At 41.6% G+C, this 18,812-nt stretch overlaps 1 protein-coding gene across 2 annotated transcripts; it reads right to left on the bottom strand.

The window, feature by feature from the left end:
- Positions 1-573: 573 nt before the first annotated feature.
- On the bottom strand, positions 574-18,439 carry med23 (mediator complex subunit 23). 2 transcript variants are annotated; one of them, XM_061052311.1, is made up of 31 exons: positions 18,259-18,439; positions 17,677-17,708; positions 17,386-17,473; positions 17,175-17,299; positions 16,894-17,005; positions 16,507-16,605; positions 16,180-16,281; positions 15,979-16,048; positions 15,574-15,686; positions 14,883-14,978; positions 14,143-14,160; positions 9,356-9,562; positions 8,524-8,667; positions 8,247-8,392; positions 7,673-7,918; positions 6,924-7,066; positions 6,555-6,729; positions 6,286-6,449; positions 6,010-6,134; positions 5,713-5,918; positions 4,960-5,140; positions 4,704-4,874; positions 4,388-4,604; positions 4,109-4,218; positions 3,810-3,936; positions 3,051-3,216; positions 2,893-2,965; positions 2,604-2,818; positions 2,378-2,498; positions 1,627-1,758; positions 574-1,348 (listed from the first exon to the last, which is right to left on the bottom strand). In XM_061052311.1, exons 1-31 carry the CDS (start codon positions 18,307-18,309, stop codon positions 1,073-1,075), a joined length of 4,251 nt encoding a protein of 1,416 aa, XP_060908294.1. In that variant the 5' UTR covers positions 18,310-18,439; the 3' UTR covers positions 574-1,072. The 2 variants fall into 2 exon arrangements, with proteins under 2 accessions (XP_060908294.1, XP_060908296.1); XM_061052313.1 differs by lacking the exon at positions 14,143-14,160.
- Between the last annotated feature and the right edge of the window lie 373 nt (positions 18,440-18,812).

Raw genomic sequence — 18,812 nt, forward strand, 5'->3', positions numbered from 1 at the left:
ATATCTTAAAGCCACTAAAATAGGCCTACTGTTTCAGGTATTCTGAGATTCTATTACTGCATTGGCTGGCATTCAGTAAATCATTTTTTGGTACCAAACTTTAGACCTACTGCCAAAATGACAACTTGTGAATGCTGACTGCACAACGCAGAAAGAGACTGCAAAGCCTCATCTATTCTCCAGCGTTCTGTATCACCCAGAGGGGCCCCTTTATATAATTTAATTTCCTGTCTTGAAAAATGTAACTCCAGGAATTAAGTTCAGGTCTCCCTCTCTCACTGAAGAGCTTCAAATTGTGAACTAAACACTTCAATCAAACTGTACCTTTCATAAAACTGGGCTTCCAGATGTGTCATGGATCTCTGTTAAACGTTTTTTTTTTTTATCAAGACTTTGAAAGGGTGAGGAAGGATTTTGACAACCAACCCAACGGGATGGTGAAGCTATCATGAATTCAGGTAGTTTGCAAAAGGCCTTGATTGGAATACAAACAACCCATACACAAAGTATGGTATCATGACAAACAATGAAATGTTCTGGTAATACAGAAGATTGAACTAAAAGATCAACCCATTTAACCAAGATCTTTTTTTAATGCAGTAATAATAATGTACAGTATAAAAAATGACTAACAGAAAACTTAAAAAGATGCTGTAATACAAAGAGAAATTTGGGGTCATTCCGACCCTTCTGAATGTTCTTTATGCAGTATTTACTGATGACTACATTTTAAATAGTCATATTGTTTTCTGTATGCTACATGTACTGTGATGTCCTCTGAATTATGCAATTCATTTTTAGAGTTCTACAGCAAAACCAGCTCGTTTTTTTTTCATTTTGGAACAAGCTGAGGTTCTAGAAATACAAAGTTTTAAACACCCGTTAAACAAGTTTATGTTGAAACATTAACAAGAATCATTCCTGGAAAATACAGTCAGCACCCCAGGGTTCTTCAGAGTACAGTTATGTCCCCAAAAAAATAAAAGTTAAAAAATAACTCCAAATAATTCAGTCTGTGATGTTATTCTGAGTAAATGTCCGTCTTTGCGAGGGTTCCTGTGTTTGTGTTAACCTACATGGGTGTGTGTGCATGCTGTGCGGTGGAAGGCGAGGCTGCGGCAGAGGATGCTGACAGCGAGGTGGAGGTGGTGGGCTGAGGGGTGGAGGAAGACGACGAGGTGGAGGAAGCAGCAGAGGCTGAGGCAGCGGCGGCGGCAGCTGCAGCAGCGGCGGCGGCGGCGGCGGCTGCAGCGGCAACCGACGATGAGGACTCTGTCAGGCTGCTGTGTGTGATGAAGCGAAGACGAAGCTTCATGGCCGGACGCAGAGTCATGATTATTTTCTCCACCTGAAGAAAGAGCAACAGATGAAGAAGAGACGGAGAGAACAGAAAAACAGATTGACTGGATTGGCTGAGGAAAAAAATACAAATAAAATAAAAAGTAACCAACATGATTTTGGTTCGTTTGGCCCTCAACCAGTTGGGTCCATTTTCTGAGGCAGGAGAGTCATTTAAGTACACTCTAATCACCAGGTCAACTTGGTTTGCCTCATAACACCCCATGCATCCCGACCCTAACTCCTGAGAGATAAATGATAGATAAAAAACCCATTATTTATCATCACCTGCTCCTTCACACTGTCTCCAGTGTACATGTATTTGATGTGATACAGGAAGTCACAGATTGGGTCCATGTAGCTCAGATGTTGGCAGTGTTGGTCCACAGCCTGGAGCATCTCATAGAAGGCAACACCAATCTGAAACAAACAAACGAACACAAGTGTTATAGAATGTAGACATCCAACTAATACTTGGTAGATCATCATTCATTTGATCCAGGGTTTCACTTGCTGTTTCCGTGCCTCTTTTTTTTACAATTCACTTAGCAGACGCTTTTATCCAAAGCGACGAACATCTGAGCGTAAATACAACACTACTCCATTCATACACCGCCACTGAAGCAGCGGGAGCAATGCGGGGTTAAGTGTCTTGCCCAAGGACACATCGGACATGTTGCTCAGCTGGGGATCGAACTCTCGACCTTCCGGTTGAGAGGCGACAACATTTAAGTACTCAGCCGCTGATTGGTCTTCAGACTTAAATCTAGAACATCGATAGGTGTTAGATTTCCATTTTTGATCCATTTCGACTGCTTGACAGCACTAAATAATAGAATCATTTGAAATAATTTGAGGTTGTTTTAAGTAGATCTCTTGTGGTGGAGCCAGGCTGTAAATTACATATCAGAAGTAAAGTGATTTCTTTTCTGTGATTAATTGCAGTTATTATAGTGTAATGTGAATGGACAAATTTTAAATGTATGATGTTACTTGAAAACTAAATTATGATAATAATAAAGAACAGTTTTGCATGTACCTCCAACATGCATCTCGTCCTCTCTTGCTGGAAGCGCTGCAGGAACGGCCCCACCAGGTGATACACATAGAGCAACTGGAACTCTGTCTGGACGACGGGCTTCAGAGTCTCTGAGAGGAATCTCCACACAAACACACACAAAGATTTATGGTGACATGACAACAACCCATCAAACAGCATCAACTCAAGAGAATAAATAAAATAGATGTCGAGGAAGACTTCTTACTTGGGAATGAGAGACAGCTGTCCAATGGATGAGTGATGCCACACAGCGTGCGCTAATGCCAGCACGTAGCTGCAATTCATTTCGCTGTAGCTCTGGTGGCACGCTGTGAAGTCCAGCAGGGCGAATGGATAACCCGCCCACTCGGTCTCGGATGTCAGCGCCGGAGAGGTGATCACCGTCGAGATGCGGTCGTGCAGAACGATCCAGTAGGGCTCCTGGGAGAGGGGAGAACTTGTAGTGACTTTCTTCAAACAGTAAAGCAGCTGTGATGAGCGATTTGTTTTCTTACAGGAAGCGCAGTTATTACAAGTCCAATGGCGTTCATCCAAGCTGTGATGCTCTCTCTGGGAACCAGGGGTTGGCTACAAGGTGAGAGAAAACATTATCTGGTTCGTCAATCATTCACATCAATCTCTTGCAGCAGAGTGTGATAGTCTCGATTCATACCTTTTCAACACGACATTGAGCAAAGCGTTGCCCACATCTTTGCCGGGCACAGCCAGAGCCATGAGCTCCACACAGGTGACGTGCAGGGCGTGGGCCGCCGGGTTGGGGAACTCGTTGAATCTCCAGTCACAGTTGGGGAAAGGACCGGGTGACTTGCCAGCCATAGGTGGAGGAGCGATGGTTAAGAAAAACTTGTGGCTTGTTTTCAATAACTCTATCCTGTTGTAAAAGTTACACTGGCAGAAAAGCGAGAGTAGACATGTTGGCAGTGAGGTAAACAAATTACTTAGGCACATGACATTTTACGAGTCAGTATCAGGGTCACTTAGGGTGCACTCACACTAGGCAAAGTTGTACTGTACTTCAGCACGGTTTCCCCTCCCCTACCCATTCCCCTGCTGGCCTGCACTCACACGGTTAGCTCTTGTACATAACGCTGTAATACAACACATTAATAGGCTTTACCTGATCATGACGCGTGCTTAGTTTACAAGATAGGAGGACTCAAAAATAAAAGCGGTGCGCGGTCGAGTCCGCCATAACACCCCAGGTTTACTCAATAATGAAGGCTGTCCACGTTGTGTACTCGTGCATGAACTGTACTGTGCCGAATCTCACCTCTTCCAAGCGTGCCAGGGCCAAGGAAGTGCAACGTGCTCGAGCATGGATCACAAACTGACTTTTGGGGTGAATCGTGTTGCCTAGAGTGAGTGCGCCATTAAAGAGATCAGTGACAGAGAGGACACAAAGGTAGGATATTGTCCACAAGGCGCCCAATCAGCTTGCAGTAGTACGTGTCATCAGGGAGCCACACATTGTCCTCTCGGGGGTTCATGCCAAGCTTCAGGTAGGTCTCACTGAGGCACCAACCAGGTGTGCGGTTGTCCTATAAAGAAAACTCACTGTAAATCAATAAAAGGCTAATCTTTTGTGAGGTTTAGAGACAAATAAGATACAAACAGAGCACAGAAATGTAAGGTTTGTGTAATCAATGTTACCTGTTTTTAGTGGTTACATACAAGGATTCGTTTTCAGTGGGTAAATCTTTTCCTGCTTACTTTTAGTGAAGACATGATGGCATGGACCAGTTTCCTCTTCAGATTGGTTCTGTCTCTCAGATGTCGTTCGTAATAGTGAAGTGTGTTGTACAAGTAGGTGACTGGGCGATCTGTACACAAACGCAGCAGTTATTACTCACCAGTGTGCACAAAATGCTGTGCACATGTTACTCACTTCCGGTCTTCCTCTTTTTATCCGTGTGTTTATTGCCAGTTCCTATTCTCTCATTTCTACGTGCTTAACACAACCCCCTTACGTCTTCAGACAACCTCACTCACCATGGAACTTGTACAGCCCTCCCAGATGATCCAGCAGCGTCTCCAGAGACTTGGAGACAGGAATGAGCTCCAGGAAGCGGTGGATGACGATGTCAAAGACAGGCAGGAAGCGAAGGCACACATTGCCAAAGTAGATGGGCAGGTACTGAGTCTGGTGCTGCATGGGGGGGTTGACTTGCTCGGCAAGTCCTTCAAAGTACAGCTTCTCTGGGTATTTCTGGTAAAAGGAAAGGGATGCAGTGTCTTCAGACCGGGTTTGCTCTTTTAATTTTACGGTATCAGACAGACACTACAATCTTTTATTCCACAGTCGTACCTTGTGGTAGCTCATGTGTTTGTTGTGCCAGTCACTCTGCAGCCAGTGCTCAGGAGCGTTCTCCTTCACAAAATCGTTGACTCGGTTCCTGAAGTCGTTGGGTTTTAGCAGCAGCAGCTGGATTATGAAGTAACAAACCTGAGCCTCATTGCCCTCGTGGCTGCGCATGGCCTGAATATAGAGAAGCACAGAACTGAGACACAAAGTCCTCATTTACAGTTTGAGAATTTAGACCCTAAAGAAAGTTTCTCCTCACCAGACACAGGATGAGTCTGTCCAGCGTAACGATGTTGTGTTTCCAGACCATGTCGTTCAGCATTTCAATGCACTTATTGAGCTGAGGTCCACCGGCTGATGTGGAGAACTCGTAGACGAGGAAGTCGGCAAATGTCCGGACGTGAGCCACGAGCGCACGAGCCCCGATGCGCTCCAAGACCCTGAGGGACACCAAACCAAGATATACGTAGTTCTGTCAAACACACTGTATAACACGGTATAAATAATATAGGGGGGGTGGGGGGGGGGGGGGGTGGAACGCTGCTCCATAAATCATAGCATTAAAATAAGCCACAGTACAGGGAATAAAGTGTAAGATACTCAAAACCTCTAGTGGAGATTTCTTTGAGTGGGAATTTAACCTGGTGCAGTTTTGAAGATGTTGACAGTTATTCAACAGTCAATGTTTTATTTTGAAAATAAAATTAATTTTCAATAAATAAAAGATTTAAAAAATCATCACATCCGTCATTTGTTTTTGGTGTCAATTCAAGTGTTTTAAAGGAAAAATATCGGAAATCGGCCAAAATCGGTCTCAGCGGGTCAGACAAGAAAACAAATCTGAAATCAGAACGGGCCAAAGATATAGCAATCGCTGCATTAAAAATTAAAAGTGAATATGTAAACAATAAGTAAAGAAACTCAAAGTATGTGTGTTGCTATGACAGTGTAGGTTAAATACATGTTTATACATATGTGGATTCTTTGAGCGTATCTGTATAAAATAATGAACCTGAAGCCTATCTGGTTGATATGGTCCGTCTCCAGCAGCATCTTCCACAGCAGACAGAGGAACAGCGGGGGCGAACCCTGCATGGAGAAGTGTGTAATGATGTCGTTCTCATTCGTCATGGACTTCCACTTCCTGTACTCCTCTTCCACGTTCTTCTTCAGGTTGAAACGAGACTCCTGAGGAACGTTGTTCTGCTTGAAGAACGCCTAGGAGGAAGAACGAGATCCATCCAAGTTATTACAACAAGATTAAAATATAACTGTGCTCAATTATCCTCATGTCGTGTCCACAACACACCTGTAGCGGGGCAGGGAAGCAGGACAGCGTGTGTGAGGCCCAGTTATGAGGCGTGAAGTTCATGATGGTCTGGAGGATTTCTTTACACCAAGTCCCATGGATGGAGTCAGACCCTGTGAAAAAATCTAAACACAAAGACACAGACACAAAGCAAACAAAATGTAAATATAACTCAAATAATTGGGAACAGGTGAAATCTTAAATCACAGGAGTGAACGAGAAAGGAAGGGGATCAAATGGAAGAAAAGCAAAGCTGTTAATAAATTTGTGTGCTACCAGTGACGTGTGTGGCTCTGGCCAGGGTAAGGATCAGTGCTCGGTTCAGCTCTTCAGACTCAGCTGACAGAACCGTCTTTGGGTCGCTGAGGAAGCGAGTGAACTGAGGCTGCACCTCTGAACTCCCCAAAGCTGTGATCAACCGAAGAGCTGTGCTCTCCACACTGATATAACAGAGAGAGCAAGAAAGACAGCAGTAGAGACCATTATCAACCTTTTTTTTTTTTAACATATGAGTAATCTAGTAGAGATTATGTTGTTCACATTACCATAGATGTAGCTGGTTCTGGTTGGTCTGGGGCACAGCAGCCAGACTGTGCAGATGACTCAGCAGCTGGACTCTGTAGTGCGGCTGAATGTGGTGCATCCTGTAGCTGAACATCTCCAGCAGCGTGTGAAGGATTCCCCACGCGTGAGACTTAAACACGTTGGGCAGCAGCTGGCCTAAACAGACAGAAAGAGATACAATATGTGAGACAAAGTGATGTGAAACACACGTTCAGAGGAAACATAATGATGGGACGTTGCAATGAGGAGGAGAATGAGAGGACAGATTATACTGTTCTTTCTTTGTCTGAGATTAAAAAGTTTTCAAAAAGAGTGGAAATGTAGAATGAATTCATGTGTCTGTGACTCACTGATGAATCCTTTGATGCCCAGAGACTCGATCTCCATGTAGACCAACAGTCTACTGTATGTTTCAACCAGCGCAGGGGCCAGGGCCTGGCTGGACTTTGTGCTGGCCAGCTTTATGACCCGCGTGGCAATACTGTGGATCAGACTGAACGCAGAACAAGAGGGGGAAAAAGAGAGACTCAGCAAGAAGTTTTGTGAAGCGTTGAGGCTTTCTGTCCATTTGTAACTAGATAACACAGCAACATCTGCTGGTTGGTAAAAACCTAAAGCAGCCAGTCACGATGGGGCTGAAGCACAACCACATCTCACTGATATGAATAGTGTTATTTTCAGCCTGCGGGTCATGAAAAAATATCAAAACACGTTTGCTCAGATGTTTTGCAATAAACAGATATCATCACGCAATATGTTGCAGTAAAATGACAGCCTAAATACATTTGCTAAATTAAATATTAATGTACCAGTTCTGTGTTTGGTATGATAGTTTCTGTGCTCTTCTGTGGATATTTATGTGACAATTCATAATCATTATGCAGTGTATCCCACACATAGATGACACAGAGGCGGGCTGCCCAAGTATGTTTTGATTATTCTTATCTGTATAAAATAACTTTCTGCTATCAGTAAACTAGAGAACAATCTCTCCTCGCTCTCCCATGAGCGCACATGCTCTGCAGCAGATCAGAGAGCGAGAGAATCATCTGCTTGTCTCTACATGAATTCATCTGTCAGTCCTTTGTTGTCACCCTACCTCATCTTTGCATGTACTGTGAGTGAATCCAGCAGGTTCATGGGCAGTGGGGTGACCGATCCTGATGCGATGCAGTTGGTGCCAGGTAGGTTGATCCTCAGTGATCCGTTTCCGTAGATGGTCTCCACCAGGACACCCATTGGCAGTGTGAAGCACTCGGAGTTGGTGCTGTAGGCGTTACACAGCAGGGCGATCTTGTAGTCGGACATGCCCAAAGACTTGTTGCGCAGTGACTGCTGGAGAAACCTAAAAGACAGCAGGGAGGGAAGGAGAAAGATGCTGTAAGTCTACTTGGATTTTAGTTCACCCTTTATACCTCATAAAGGCCCAAAACACAGATTTTATTATAATTCACGGTCACACCCAGGAGCACCTGCTGCTTCTGAAATTCTTAAACATGGAAAGTAAAGTCAAAGGTTTGTATTGGAAACATTTTAAGTTTATGTTTTGAGTTGGAGCAGTTTGCTGGGATTGTTGGATAAATCTTCCTTGGATAAATCTTCCTAAATCTTCCTTTGAACTAAAGCAACATTTTTAAATTCTCCTCCGGGAACAGCTTTTTAAAGACACATACTCATGGTGCAGTTTCAGGGAGTGTGGAATGGGTATCTGGAGTTTAGAGTTGTCGTTCTGAGCTTTGCGGTTCAGGTGGATCCAGATGCAGGTCATGGCGAAGGAATGAGTCGACTGGGGCTTGTTGATGTCGGGAACTGGAATGCACTGGAGTGAGAGAAGAAGTAGTAACTATTACTAATACAATAAAATAGACATAAAGAACCTTTAAAACAATACACTCAGTACCAAGAAGAAAAAATAATAGATAAAAAAGATCATGTTTGGCAGATGTGCACCTCTTTCTCTGGGTAAAGCAGGTCAAAGAGCTTCATGACAGGCAAAAAGTCGGCTAAGGCGTTCTTCTGAATACTTCCTGAAATGAACTGAAGCAAGACCCACATCAAGTGGTCTCGCCCTTTGATGAGGCCTCGACCTGCAAGCTAGAGAGAGAGAGAGAGAGAGAGAGAGAGAGAGAGAGAGAGAGAGAGAGAGAGAGAGAGACACTCAACATCAACAATAGTCATAAGTAGAGCCCGACCAATATGGATTATTTGGTGCAGATATGGATTATTTGTTGCCGATATCGATACTGAGGAGGGGAAAAAATCTGATACGGATATATATCGGCCAATATATTTCTTAGATCCATGCTCGATCTGTAGAGATAGATAGATTTATTGTGTTGATCACAAAGCAGTTATCAAACAATTGGAAAAGATTTATAATGAAGACAAGATGGTCACTGAACTGGAAAGGAACTGCTTTTAATCCATATAGCGCCCTCTGCTGGTGACAGAGAACTGCTAGTTTAACACAGTGAAACTCAAATTAAATGCTATTTGACTGGTGAATAAATCGGGTAATATCGGCGCATATCGTGATAGAATTAGCCGATATTGATAGTCACTGGATAAACTAATATCGGCCAATACTATCGGCTGGCCGATTAATCGGTCGGGCTCTATTCATAAGTTGTTAACCTGTTATATTATTTAAACACCAAATCTTATATTCTTCTATGTTTTCTTCAATGGTTGGTTTTTAACCTATACTTCCCAAAATTCCCATCAAACTTGGAGCTGGCAACGTGACCCTCCTCTGTAGCGGAGACTCCTACTTTCTTCTTACCTTCTGGTGTAAAGACAGCACCATGTGTGGGAAGCTTGCAAACTGAAACAGCACAAAGAAGATGAGTTGGGAAGAGAGGTGCTGCCACAGCAGTTGGCTCGTTCCCCCGATATCGGCGTCAAAGTGTTCCTCAGTCTCGGAGCGCTCCATTGCGTACACAACGAGGTCCACCAGCTGCTCCTCGAGCACTGGGCAGCGCTGCTTTTGCTAGAAGGGGAGGAGGGGAGTGTTAAAGGACAAAGAAAAGAGTGGACAGAAGAGAGTGAGAGAGAGAGAGAAGTCAAACAGAGCAAAGGGAGAGAAAGATGTCCAAGGACAGAAAAAAAAGATAGAAATAGAAAAGGGTTCAAAGAGGATTGAAGAGAGGGGGAAAGGAGAGACAGACAGGAGGAGGAAGAGAATGTGGGAAAGGTCATCATCAAATTACTTCACATACACATTTTCATTTATCATGTGCTCCAACAAACACACCAATCAAAACCTTTACCCATCCCTTGCATGCAGGACGGCATCTCCTTCCCGCCTCTTACTCTGAGTGCCCAACACTGGCACAAATACCGCAATGGTTATAAATGTGGATTGTCCTTAAACATTTACAAATTGTAGAAATCCAAATGTAAATTTATTTGAATGTTGATTAAAGTGGGACTGAGCAGATGTCTCATGCAAACATTATGATCGTAGATATGATGGAGGAACAGCCCGATGTCTGAACCAGAAATGTTGAGACAATGAAGGACAGGTGGAGAGGTGCAGCAGGTCGGGTGGAGGGAGGAAAATAAGGAGAAGAATGACTGAGGGGATAACATGGAGAGAGGGCGGAGACAGGGATGTGCAGCAGAGTGAAGAAGGCAGGTTCAAAAGATTGGGTGGGTGTAAACATGGCAGTATTAAATAATAATGGTTGGAAGCATAATCTCTAACTTTATTTATTGCCATAGTTTCATGGAAAAGAAGACAACGGTCTTTTTCAACGTATTGGAATATAAATCATTTATTTGACTAAAATCATTCTATTAATCCAGAAGGCAAACCTCAGTTAACCCACTGGTGACGGAGCAGAGGGAGTGGGGATCTACCACTGATCAACTTCACAGAGCCTTATTTCCCCCCCCACAGCACAACAGCCTGGAATGCCACAGCATGGCACGGTAAGACACGGAACGGCACAGCATCGAACTCAACACAAAACCAAACAGTGCAACAACATCCTGCATGCAGGCAGACGGGTCTCGGACGGTGCGGAGGTGTTGTGTTCGGGAAGAGGAGGAGAAGCAATGATGGCTTCTCTTCCCCTGCCATAAACATGCACACACAAACACACACACATGCTCACACATTCTCAAAGAAAAAAAGAGAGGGAGAGAGAAAAACAAAAAAGGGAGAGACAGAGAAGGATCCGCAGACGTTATCTTCCCTCTAAGGTCGAAGTACATCAGCCCAATGGCTACAGACAGTGTCCTAAAACCACTCCATTGGCTGGATAAAATCCACCTCAACCACAGACAAACATTTCCTTTCAACATCTCATTCAAAGGCAAACTGCCAGTATACTGAAGATACACTTTAAAGTAAGTTCTCTTTATCAGAATAGGAAAGCAGTCACGCTGGCTGTCAACCTCATGTTTTTCCTAAAATAAGCTCAACTGTGATCAAATTCTACAAATATAAGTTTATTCTCTGTGGACAAAAAGCTACAGAGGGACTTGTTGTTGATATTGATTGGTTGTCACATTCACTCAAATAGATCTGAATGTGAGAACATTCAAAGAAAAATAAAGGTGAAAAAAACAACAACCACTAGCTGAACAGTCCTGTGAGACACAGTAGAGGGGCATTTCAAATGACAAAAGTAGATTAGTTCATTACCCCGGGTGCAGGATGAGTCATGAACATTTTACAGGAAATGCACTGACAATGACTGCAAGAAATGCGTTTAAAAAGTCTTAAGACATTTTCTTTGATTTCATGGTAACATTGAAGGTCACATATTGTGCAAAACACACTCTACCATGTATTTCAAACACTAATATGTGTCCCTTGTCTGTCAACAAACTCCCCAATTATGAAAAAAGTCCATCCTCTCTGCCTTTTGTCTGCTCCACTTTTCAGACAATGTGTGCTCAAACAGTTTGGAGATTTTCCCTTCATGACATCACGAAGGGGAGTAACCCCTCCCCCAGTCGGGTGACACTCCCACAGCTAGGTGTTTGATCTGCCCTCTGAGTCTGTCTCCTCACCGTAAACTATTAGGCGTGGTGCAAGAAAGCTACCCAAGCCCTTTTAGAGGGGAATTTTCAAAGGAAATTTCCAGATAAATTTCTGATATTTTGTCTAGAATTTATTTAGTATTTGAATACATTTGCTACAAAGAACTGCTCTAAATGTATCACAGTTATTTTGGCCATTAAGTGATTAGCATACACAGTCTAGTTTTTAAAATGGTCATAGAAGCTGTTGCTTGTGGTTAGTAATGCACGGCAGCGCAATACTTAAAGGTCAAAATGTCAAACTACGATGCAAAAGGTGCAAACCGGAGGGGGAAAAAAAAACACAAGAGGTTAAAAAACCAAGCCAAACAACACCACACAACACGAGTCAGAGTTCAGTCAGTCAAGACAGCCAATCAGAATCACTCGTCTGCTGACCCTGGCAAAACGCTGATTTGAAATAAGTAAGCGTGAAGTGCAGTAAGGTTGCATATTTCAAACTCTGCCATGTCTTCCATTCTCAAAGCTATCTATGCACACATTTTCCCAAGATGTCATTACAAAAGTATCTCTCCATATGTGACCTGGAGGGACAAGACAAGACATTATTGGTATAATGGATTATTGTAAAACAAATACTAAGTTATTGTAAGAAGCCTAAAATATATTTTTTTACATGTAATAAATTGACTAGACTGCATAGGAATGAAGCTCACTAATGGGCTGCAGTATGAAAAGTTATTTAAGATTGGAAATAGAAGACATGACACTGAGAAAGTCATTATAATCCACTGACATACTTTGTCAATGGAAAAATAATTAACTAACCATTCTGACCTCCTGATATGTAAAGATCTGTCTGGGAGATCTGCGTGACTTTTGTAGAGTACTTGTTCAGTTTTGTTTGCTGGCTGTGACCTCACAATCTCTTGCCAACTGGCTGGTTGTATCTTGAAGCTAAATAACAGAGTTAGTTTAGTTTTGCCTAGGTCAGCACAACAAAGAGCAGCATCAAGTCAGATACATGACGACCTCGCTAGCAAGGACCAGACTACATCCATACATGCAGCGCTGCAGGACTTGAAATGTCAACAGCAGGGTTTAAACTAGCATCTTAGATGGAACAACACACACTGTGTAGAATGGCTGGGACTATTTCTTTAATGCAGTGCAGTGATTTATAACCTTCTCAGTTTACTTGTACTTTTTTTTTTTTAAGTCAACCTACTCCTTAAAAATTGGGACATTATGTAAAAATATAAATATAAACAGAATGTGATGATTTGCAAAACATTGAAATCTAATATTTATTTGAAAATAACAAGAGAACCTTCATAACTGAATTTATAAAACATTTTGGGGGAATTATATATCCATTTCAAATTTGATACCAGCAACATGTTTGGAAAATGTCAGGACAGGGTCCTGAGGGCCCCTATTGGGAACTGAGGAGTCTTATTTCTGTCATTTTAAAAGTGAAATGTTCTGACATTCCTATTCAATGCAAGAATTCAGTTGCTAAACAGTTCTGGATTTTACACTTCATCAGGATTACAGGAAGGCAGGTTCATCACCGGGACTCTTCTGCTGCGGAGCCATGCTTTTGTAACATGTAAAAATAAGTATTCTATTTGGCAGCTCATGTTGCTCAGACACCTGTTGATATGATTCAGCATTAATGGAGCCTTCAAAAATGTGCAGGTTACCATCGCTATTTCCACTACTGCACCCCCATACCATCACTGGGCTGGCTTTTGAACTGAGCCCTGATAACAAGCAGGATGGTCTCTCTCCTCTTTGGGGCAGATGCAACATACGAGTGTTGTCTTTGAGCTGTTTTCAATTAAATAAAGAATTTCAATTATTTTGAACCACATTCACCACATTCTATTTGTATTTTCATTTTACACAACGCCCTTACTGTTCGTGGATGGAATTTCACTGGGCAATGAAAAATTGGCATTGGTTGCGTCATGGAAAATATAAAGTGAATTAAACATGAATATACAGAGCTATTTAAAGTTGCAAAAACACCACTTGATGTAATTAAAGCAGGGGGACATTAACAGAGTGTAATGTATGAGCATTGGTTACATATTGCTAATGGCTATTTAAATGTAGAACGGCCTTAACTAGAATAATAAGCCGGACATGATAACAAGATGCTGAATATCTACTTAATAAATAATTCATCTTTGGCCCTTTAATCAATACATTTTATTCATGTTGTATTTATTCTGCTGTAATAAAATCATAGATGTGTCAACAGGTGAAGTCTACTGAGTAGGCTCATTGATCAGCTCTGGCCTGTCTGTCTTTATTTATCTGCTTTGTCTCTGTGCCTGCCCAGTATTTATTTGTCCACATTTTCCTCTCTCCATTTTTTTCTAATCTCAATGAAGCCCTGCTGTGACCATCTCAAGCTCTGTAGCATTTCTCTCCATCTCAACTTTTTCCTTTTTTTTTTTTATGTTCAGGATCCAATTTTCCACAACATTAGCGTGCCAAGAAAGCTAAGCGTCTGATGGGCTGGTTAGTTGGGAGATATGGCGACCAGGAAGAGGAACAACGACATACCTGGGCAATGTTCAGAGTCTAGAGAGCGCATGGCAGGTAGGAAAAAAAAACGACAACATACACAACCAAAGGACAAAAACAGAGAGAAACAAAGAAAGGGGGAGAAAGAAACAGAGAGAGGGGAAAAAAAGAAGAGACAGAAAGACAGAAAGTGGTGACTAACAAGCTAAGTTGTTCGCTGTCGGTTCAGCACAGTTAGCATCAACTCAGCTGGCTCAGACCAAATGGATTCTGGGTTATTCCTTTCAATTAAAAAACAGAGCGCTTGCCAGTGAGAGCCGGTCTGTGGCGCTCAGTGAGCCAGTGAGGAGTTCAAACTGTATGAACCCTACAGGGAAAACTGACACCAGTGCATTATGGGTCAAGCTCTAAGCATTGACTTGCTTTACATATGGTCTTAAATAGCTGTGTTACCAGGGCAACAAAGGAGGGGAAGAATGTTTGGGGAGGTGGAGAAACGAAAAATGAAAGAAAAAATAGGAACAAAGGTACCAAACAAAAAGCCAAAAAACAAAAACATGAACCTAAGTGACTGAGGAAAAGGACACCAGTCAAGGAGAGGAGACAAGGAGGAAAAAGAAGGAGAAACAGCAGGAGCAGGTAGTGAAAAAGGAGGTGGCAGAGAGGGAGGTGGCAAACGTTGAAACAAAGGAAAGTATTAATAAGACAGAGGGGTGACGGCAGTTGAAGGGGCCTGGTACAGAAGCAGGGGAGCAACTCTAGAAAAGAGATCTTCATACCTGCTTGTTGAGTCCTAACATGTTGCACACCATTTCTCTTGAATACGGCTGCTCTAGCACATAGCGCAGGAGGCCCGTCTGTGGCTCAAACAGGTCCTGCATACAGCAAACATACATTGGATTACTGCTTTGGTCTTCATGTGTGTGTGCATGTAGTCAGGTCACAATGCCAGAATTTTAAACTTTGATGTGAAACTCATGTAAGCAACAATACTTTATACTTTTTTTGGTGTGGTGGCAAAATAAGAAGCCGTATAAAAGCCCCATAAAAGTCATTAAATACATGGAACACATTTCAATACTGTATGTGGTGATAAAAATGATGAAGGGTAGGATCTTCACAAACACAAAAGAAGGGCCCTTTGCCAGTATTTCTTAACGATCTGTGCTGCTCATCATTCATTAGACAGTAAGCTGTTCCATAAAAGAAAACTGCAGTGAATAAATAGAAAAAAGTAAAGCATACTTGGTTATGCTTACTGTATTTACTTTTTTTACTAGGTCGCTCAGCTCTCTCTCTTTTCTGTTGAAACTCTAGATATATGTGTTTTTTTTAAAGCTTCTCTTTCCTACGTGATGGTGTTTATTGAATGTGGCTGTGTATCGTTTAAACATTCAGTATCCAAAAAGTGTCAAAGTCATGATACGATTGAAAAAGCCTTCAAGTAGTGTATAAGTATTAAGATGTTACCTTGTCATAAGGCAGCATCCCTTTCAGAGGGAAGCGGAGAGTAGTGGGGTCTAATTTCCAGGAGTTACAGATGGCCCCGCTGTTATTCACTACGGGTAACAAACTGCATCGACCTGCAGACACACACATTCACACATACATGAAATGATTAAAAAGGATTACTGCCCTAATATAAGTTGCATCATGTCTTCATGGGGTTTAGATTTTTCTACAACTTTTCTCTTTTCGATCACATTTCTTTATTTCTTACAATTATATTTTGATTTCAAACAGATGGACCTCTTTTAAGCTTCAGAAAAGGTGGAATATGAGAAACAGTTTGCAAAAAAACCCTAATATCCTCTCTAGCGTTTTTAATGAATATCTTGTAAGCTTGCAGTGTGGGCGGTTTTAGGTGTTTCTTACCACAGATTGAGTTGATTCTGGCTGTGGGTCTGAAACTGTCCACAAAGTCTGATATCAAACTCCCAAGAAGCTACAGAGATGACATGAAAGAGAGAAAAGGAGAGAAAACAGAGAAGTATTTTTTAGATAACACTGGCATAGCTGTACACAAACACACACACAAACACACATACACAGACACAAATACACGCACACACTCACCCAGTGTGACAGCTGCCCCTCTGGATAAAGTTTTCTGATTTCATTGATGGCAAAGTATGCTGGCAAGAGGCAAGCATTTCTGTCCAGGATGTATTCAACCACCTGGAATGGAAGAAAGTAAAGAATTCAAGGGATCAAGGTTGTCTTTATTATCAATAATATTTGTTTTTAACGTCAGCAGTAAAACCGTACATACATCCACTCAACATACAACATAAAAGACACTAAGAAGTCAAATATGTATCGGTACTTTTTTATGAATGGTTAAATTGGACAGTTTGAGCGTGCAAAAAATAAAGCAATCACAGAATCAAGATAAAGAAATACCTCTCTTGCAGCAAGAAGCTGTTGGACTATTGCTGAGCTGACCGTGGTGGGAATAGTTTGAATTTTATCCAGTACAGCTTTCAGCAGGTCCCGAACACCCTGAAACACACAAAACCATATTCTGCTATGGCCACGTTTATCTCTTAAAAAGTCTCTTAAAGGGAAAAGAACAGCAGGGACAAAATGTTGAATGAGTCTGCAGTAGTTTTGGATTAAACAATGCAACTTTCACATGTCCTTTTTTTTGGGCTTAAAACAGCATGCATAACATGCTTATTAGGAATACACTAATCATGACTACTGCCCCAGCTACCATAAAAAACATATATAAAGGTGATGTGTGTATATGTGTACGTGTGTGTGTGTGTGTGTGTGTTTTTGTCAGACCTTGTAGTCCACTCCTCCAATGATCTTGCGAATCAGTTTGAATGTTAACGCCCACAACTGCGTCCTCTCCCACTCCAAACTGTCTGAGCTTATGAGAGCCACACACACCATCCTTCAGACACCAAAAGAGACACATTAGACGGATGGCTTGGACATAGAAGAGACAGAATAGATAAGACTGATAGAAGACACAATGGACTAACAGATTGACTTTATAGAAATGTAATCTAGGTTTCATGTGAGATGCAAATCATCATGTGAAAGTGATTGTCTGTGTGTACCTTGGTGTTAACAGACTGGTCTCAACAGCCATTGCTAGACAATCATAGAGGAAGGAGATCCTTTTGGGACTATGCTGGCTGTGTATAAACCGCACTATCCACTGCACACACTGTTCATGAGATTCCTGCAGAAAGGAGACATAAAGGAAATTATAAAACAACCACAATAATTCATCACTGAAGCCAGATTTGTCTCTATTTATATACAAACTTGTGGTAGTGTTCCCCAGTAATGTCTGAAGGCCCCAAGACAGCTGATCAGTTTAGTCCTCTCGTCCTCTGGAGTGTCCATAAACATCCTGAAACACAGCAGACATTTCAGCATGCCCTGGGCCATATCCTTTTTCCACTGTACGCCACACTGTACATATTAGCATAGTATTGTTTTATAAGCAAATATATAGATTAAAAAAAAAAAAATCTTCTCTGTTTTTGTCCAACCAGCTTTGTTCTACAAAATCCAACAACAGGGATTTCAAGATTATGTTTGAAGGTGTCTTACCCAGCAAAAGCCTCTTCTATCATCTCTGTTTTCTGAGGTAAGGAGGAGAAAAAAAAATAGATAAGATTATGTGGGACGACATGAAATAATGTTTTGTCTATATTTCTATTGTGGTTGAATCTAACAGCCTTCTCTACCTTTACAAACAACATATACATATCAACACCTAAACATTGTAAGGATCCTATTGCTTGTACTAATTGCTGTTGCCTCTATCAATATTTTAACTACTTTAACTTCATATCAAAAGTGTATAGCTGCATGGACACTACGTCACCTTTTATTTGGATTTATAACGAGATATAATAATTAATAATTGAATTAAGACCATTCATCTTAAGACCTTGCAGACACAATGCAGAAAGTCAAGACATCTAAATGTTTCCAGATGTTATCGGGATTTATCGGTAGTATGTTATAAAAGAAAAACTGATGCTAAAAAAAGCGAGGTTATATATTTTGTTTTTGTTTTTTAGTTGAAAACCACAGCAGGTTTACTGTAAACATTTATTGCAGAAGGCTAACATTGTCTGAAATGCTAACTATGTGAATATACATGCATCATTTGAAGAATTAAATTACCACAACATCCTCGAAGATGCTTTGCAGCTGCGTTTCCATCGAGAGCGCCATTTTTTTTTTTTTTTTTTAATTTTCTATTTTAGCGAACCATCACAACAAATCTATCAGGTTAGTGACACTTTCATCAGCAAAGGCAACTAATATTAGCTACATGCTACAAGACCCCGGGACAAACGCGCCGACGACGCGCAACTGCAAAAACAATCCGGAGGCAAACCCGAAACACAAGCTGCAACGTTCCGCTTCAATGTGTCATTATTATACGATAACATAAACACATGATTATTGTTATGTATGACTGGAGGATTAAAGAAATATGAACCATATCGTTTACATTCAGTAGTAGGCTATATTAATTTATTTAAATGTTGGCTGTAATGTGAAGTGTGGACAAAGACCCATTCTGTCCACAAGATGTCACTCTTGACGGCAAAAATGAAGACCATCCCTTTTGAATTGCAGGACTGTTAGTCATAGCCTATTCATTTTCATCAAGGTGGGTAGAAGAGGGGGGGGGGGGGGGTGTGGGTGTGTTGTTGTCTGTGTTTCTGTGG

The sequence above is a fragment of the Labrus mixtus genome, chromosome 12, assembly GCF_963584025.1.
Source record: "Labrus mixtus chromosome 12, fLabMix1.1, whole genome shotgun sequence".
Lineage (NCBI taxonomy): Eukaryota > Metazoa > Chordata > Actinopteri > Labriformes > Labridae > Labrus > Labrus mixtus.

Bases quoted from the DNA above. Each gene is read 5' to 3' on its own strand.
- med23 (XM_061052311.1), bottom strand. From the start codon at position 18,309: ATGGCGCTCTCGATGGAAACGCAGCTGCAAAGCATCTTCGAGGATGTT. The intron at 7,919-8,246 runs GTATGTGTCTTT...GCTGTCTTTTAG, and splicing joins TCCCTGAAACTGCACCATGA to GTTTCTCCAGCAGTCACTGC. The intron at 2,819-2,892 runs GTAAGAAAACAA...CCCCTCTCCCAG, and splicing joins TTGTAATAACTGCGCTTCCT to GAGCCCTACTGGATCGTTCT.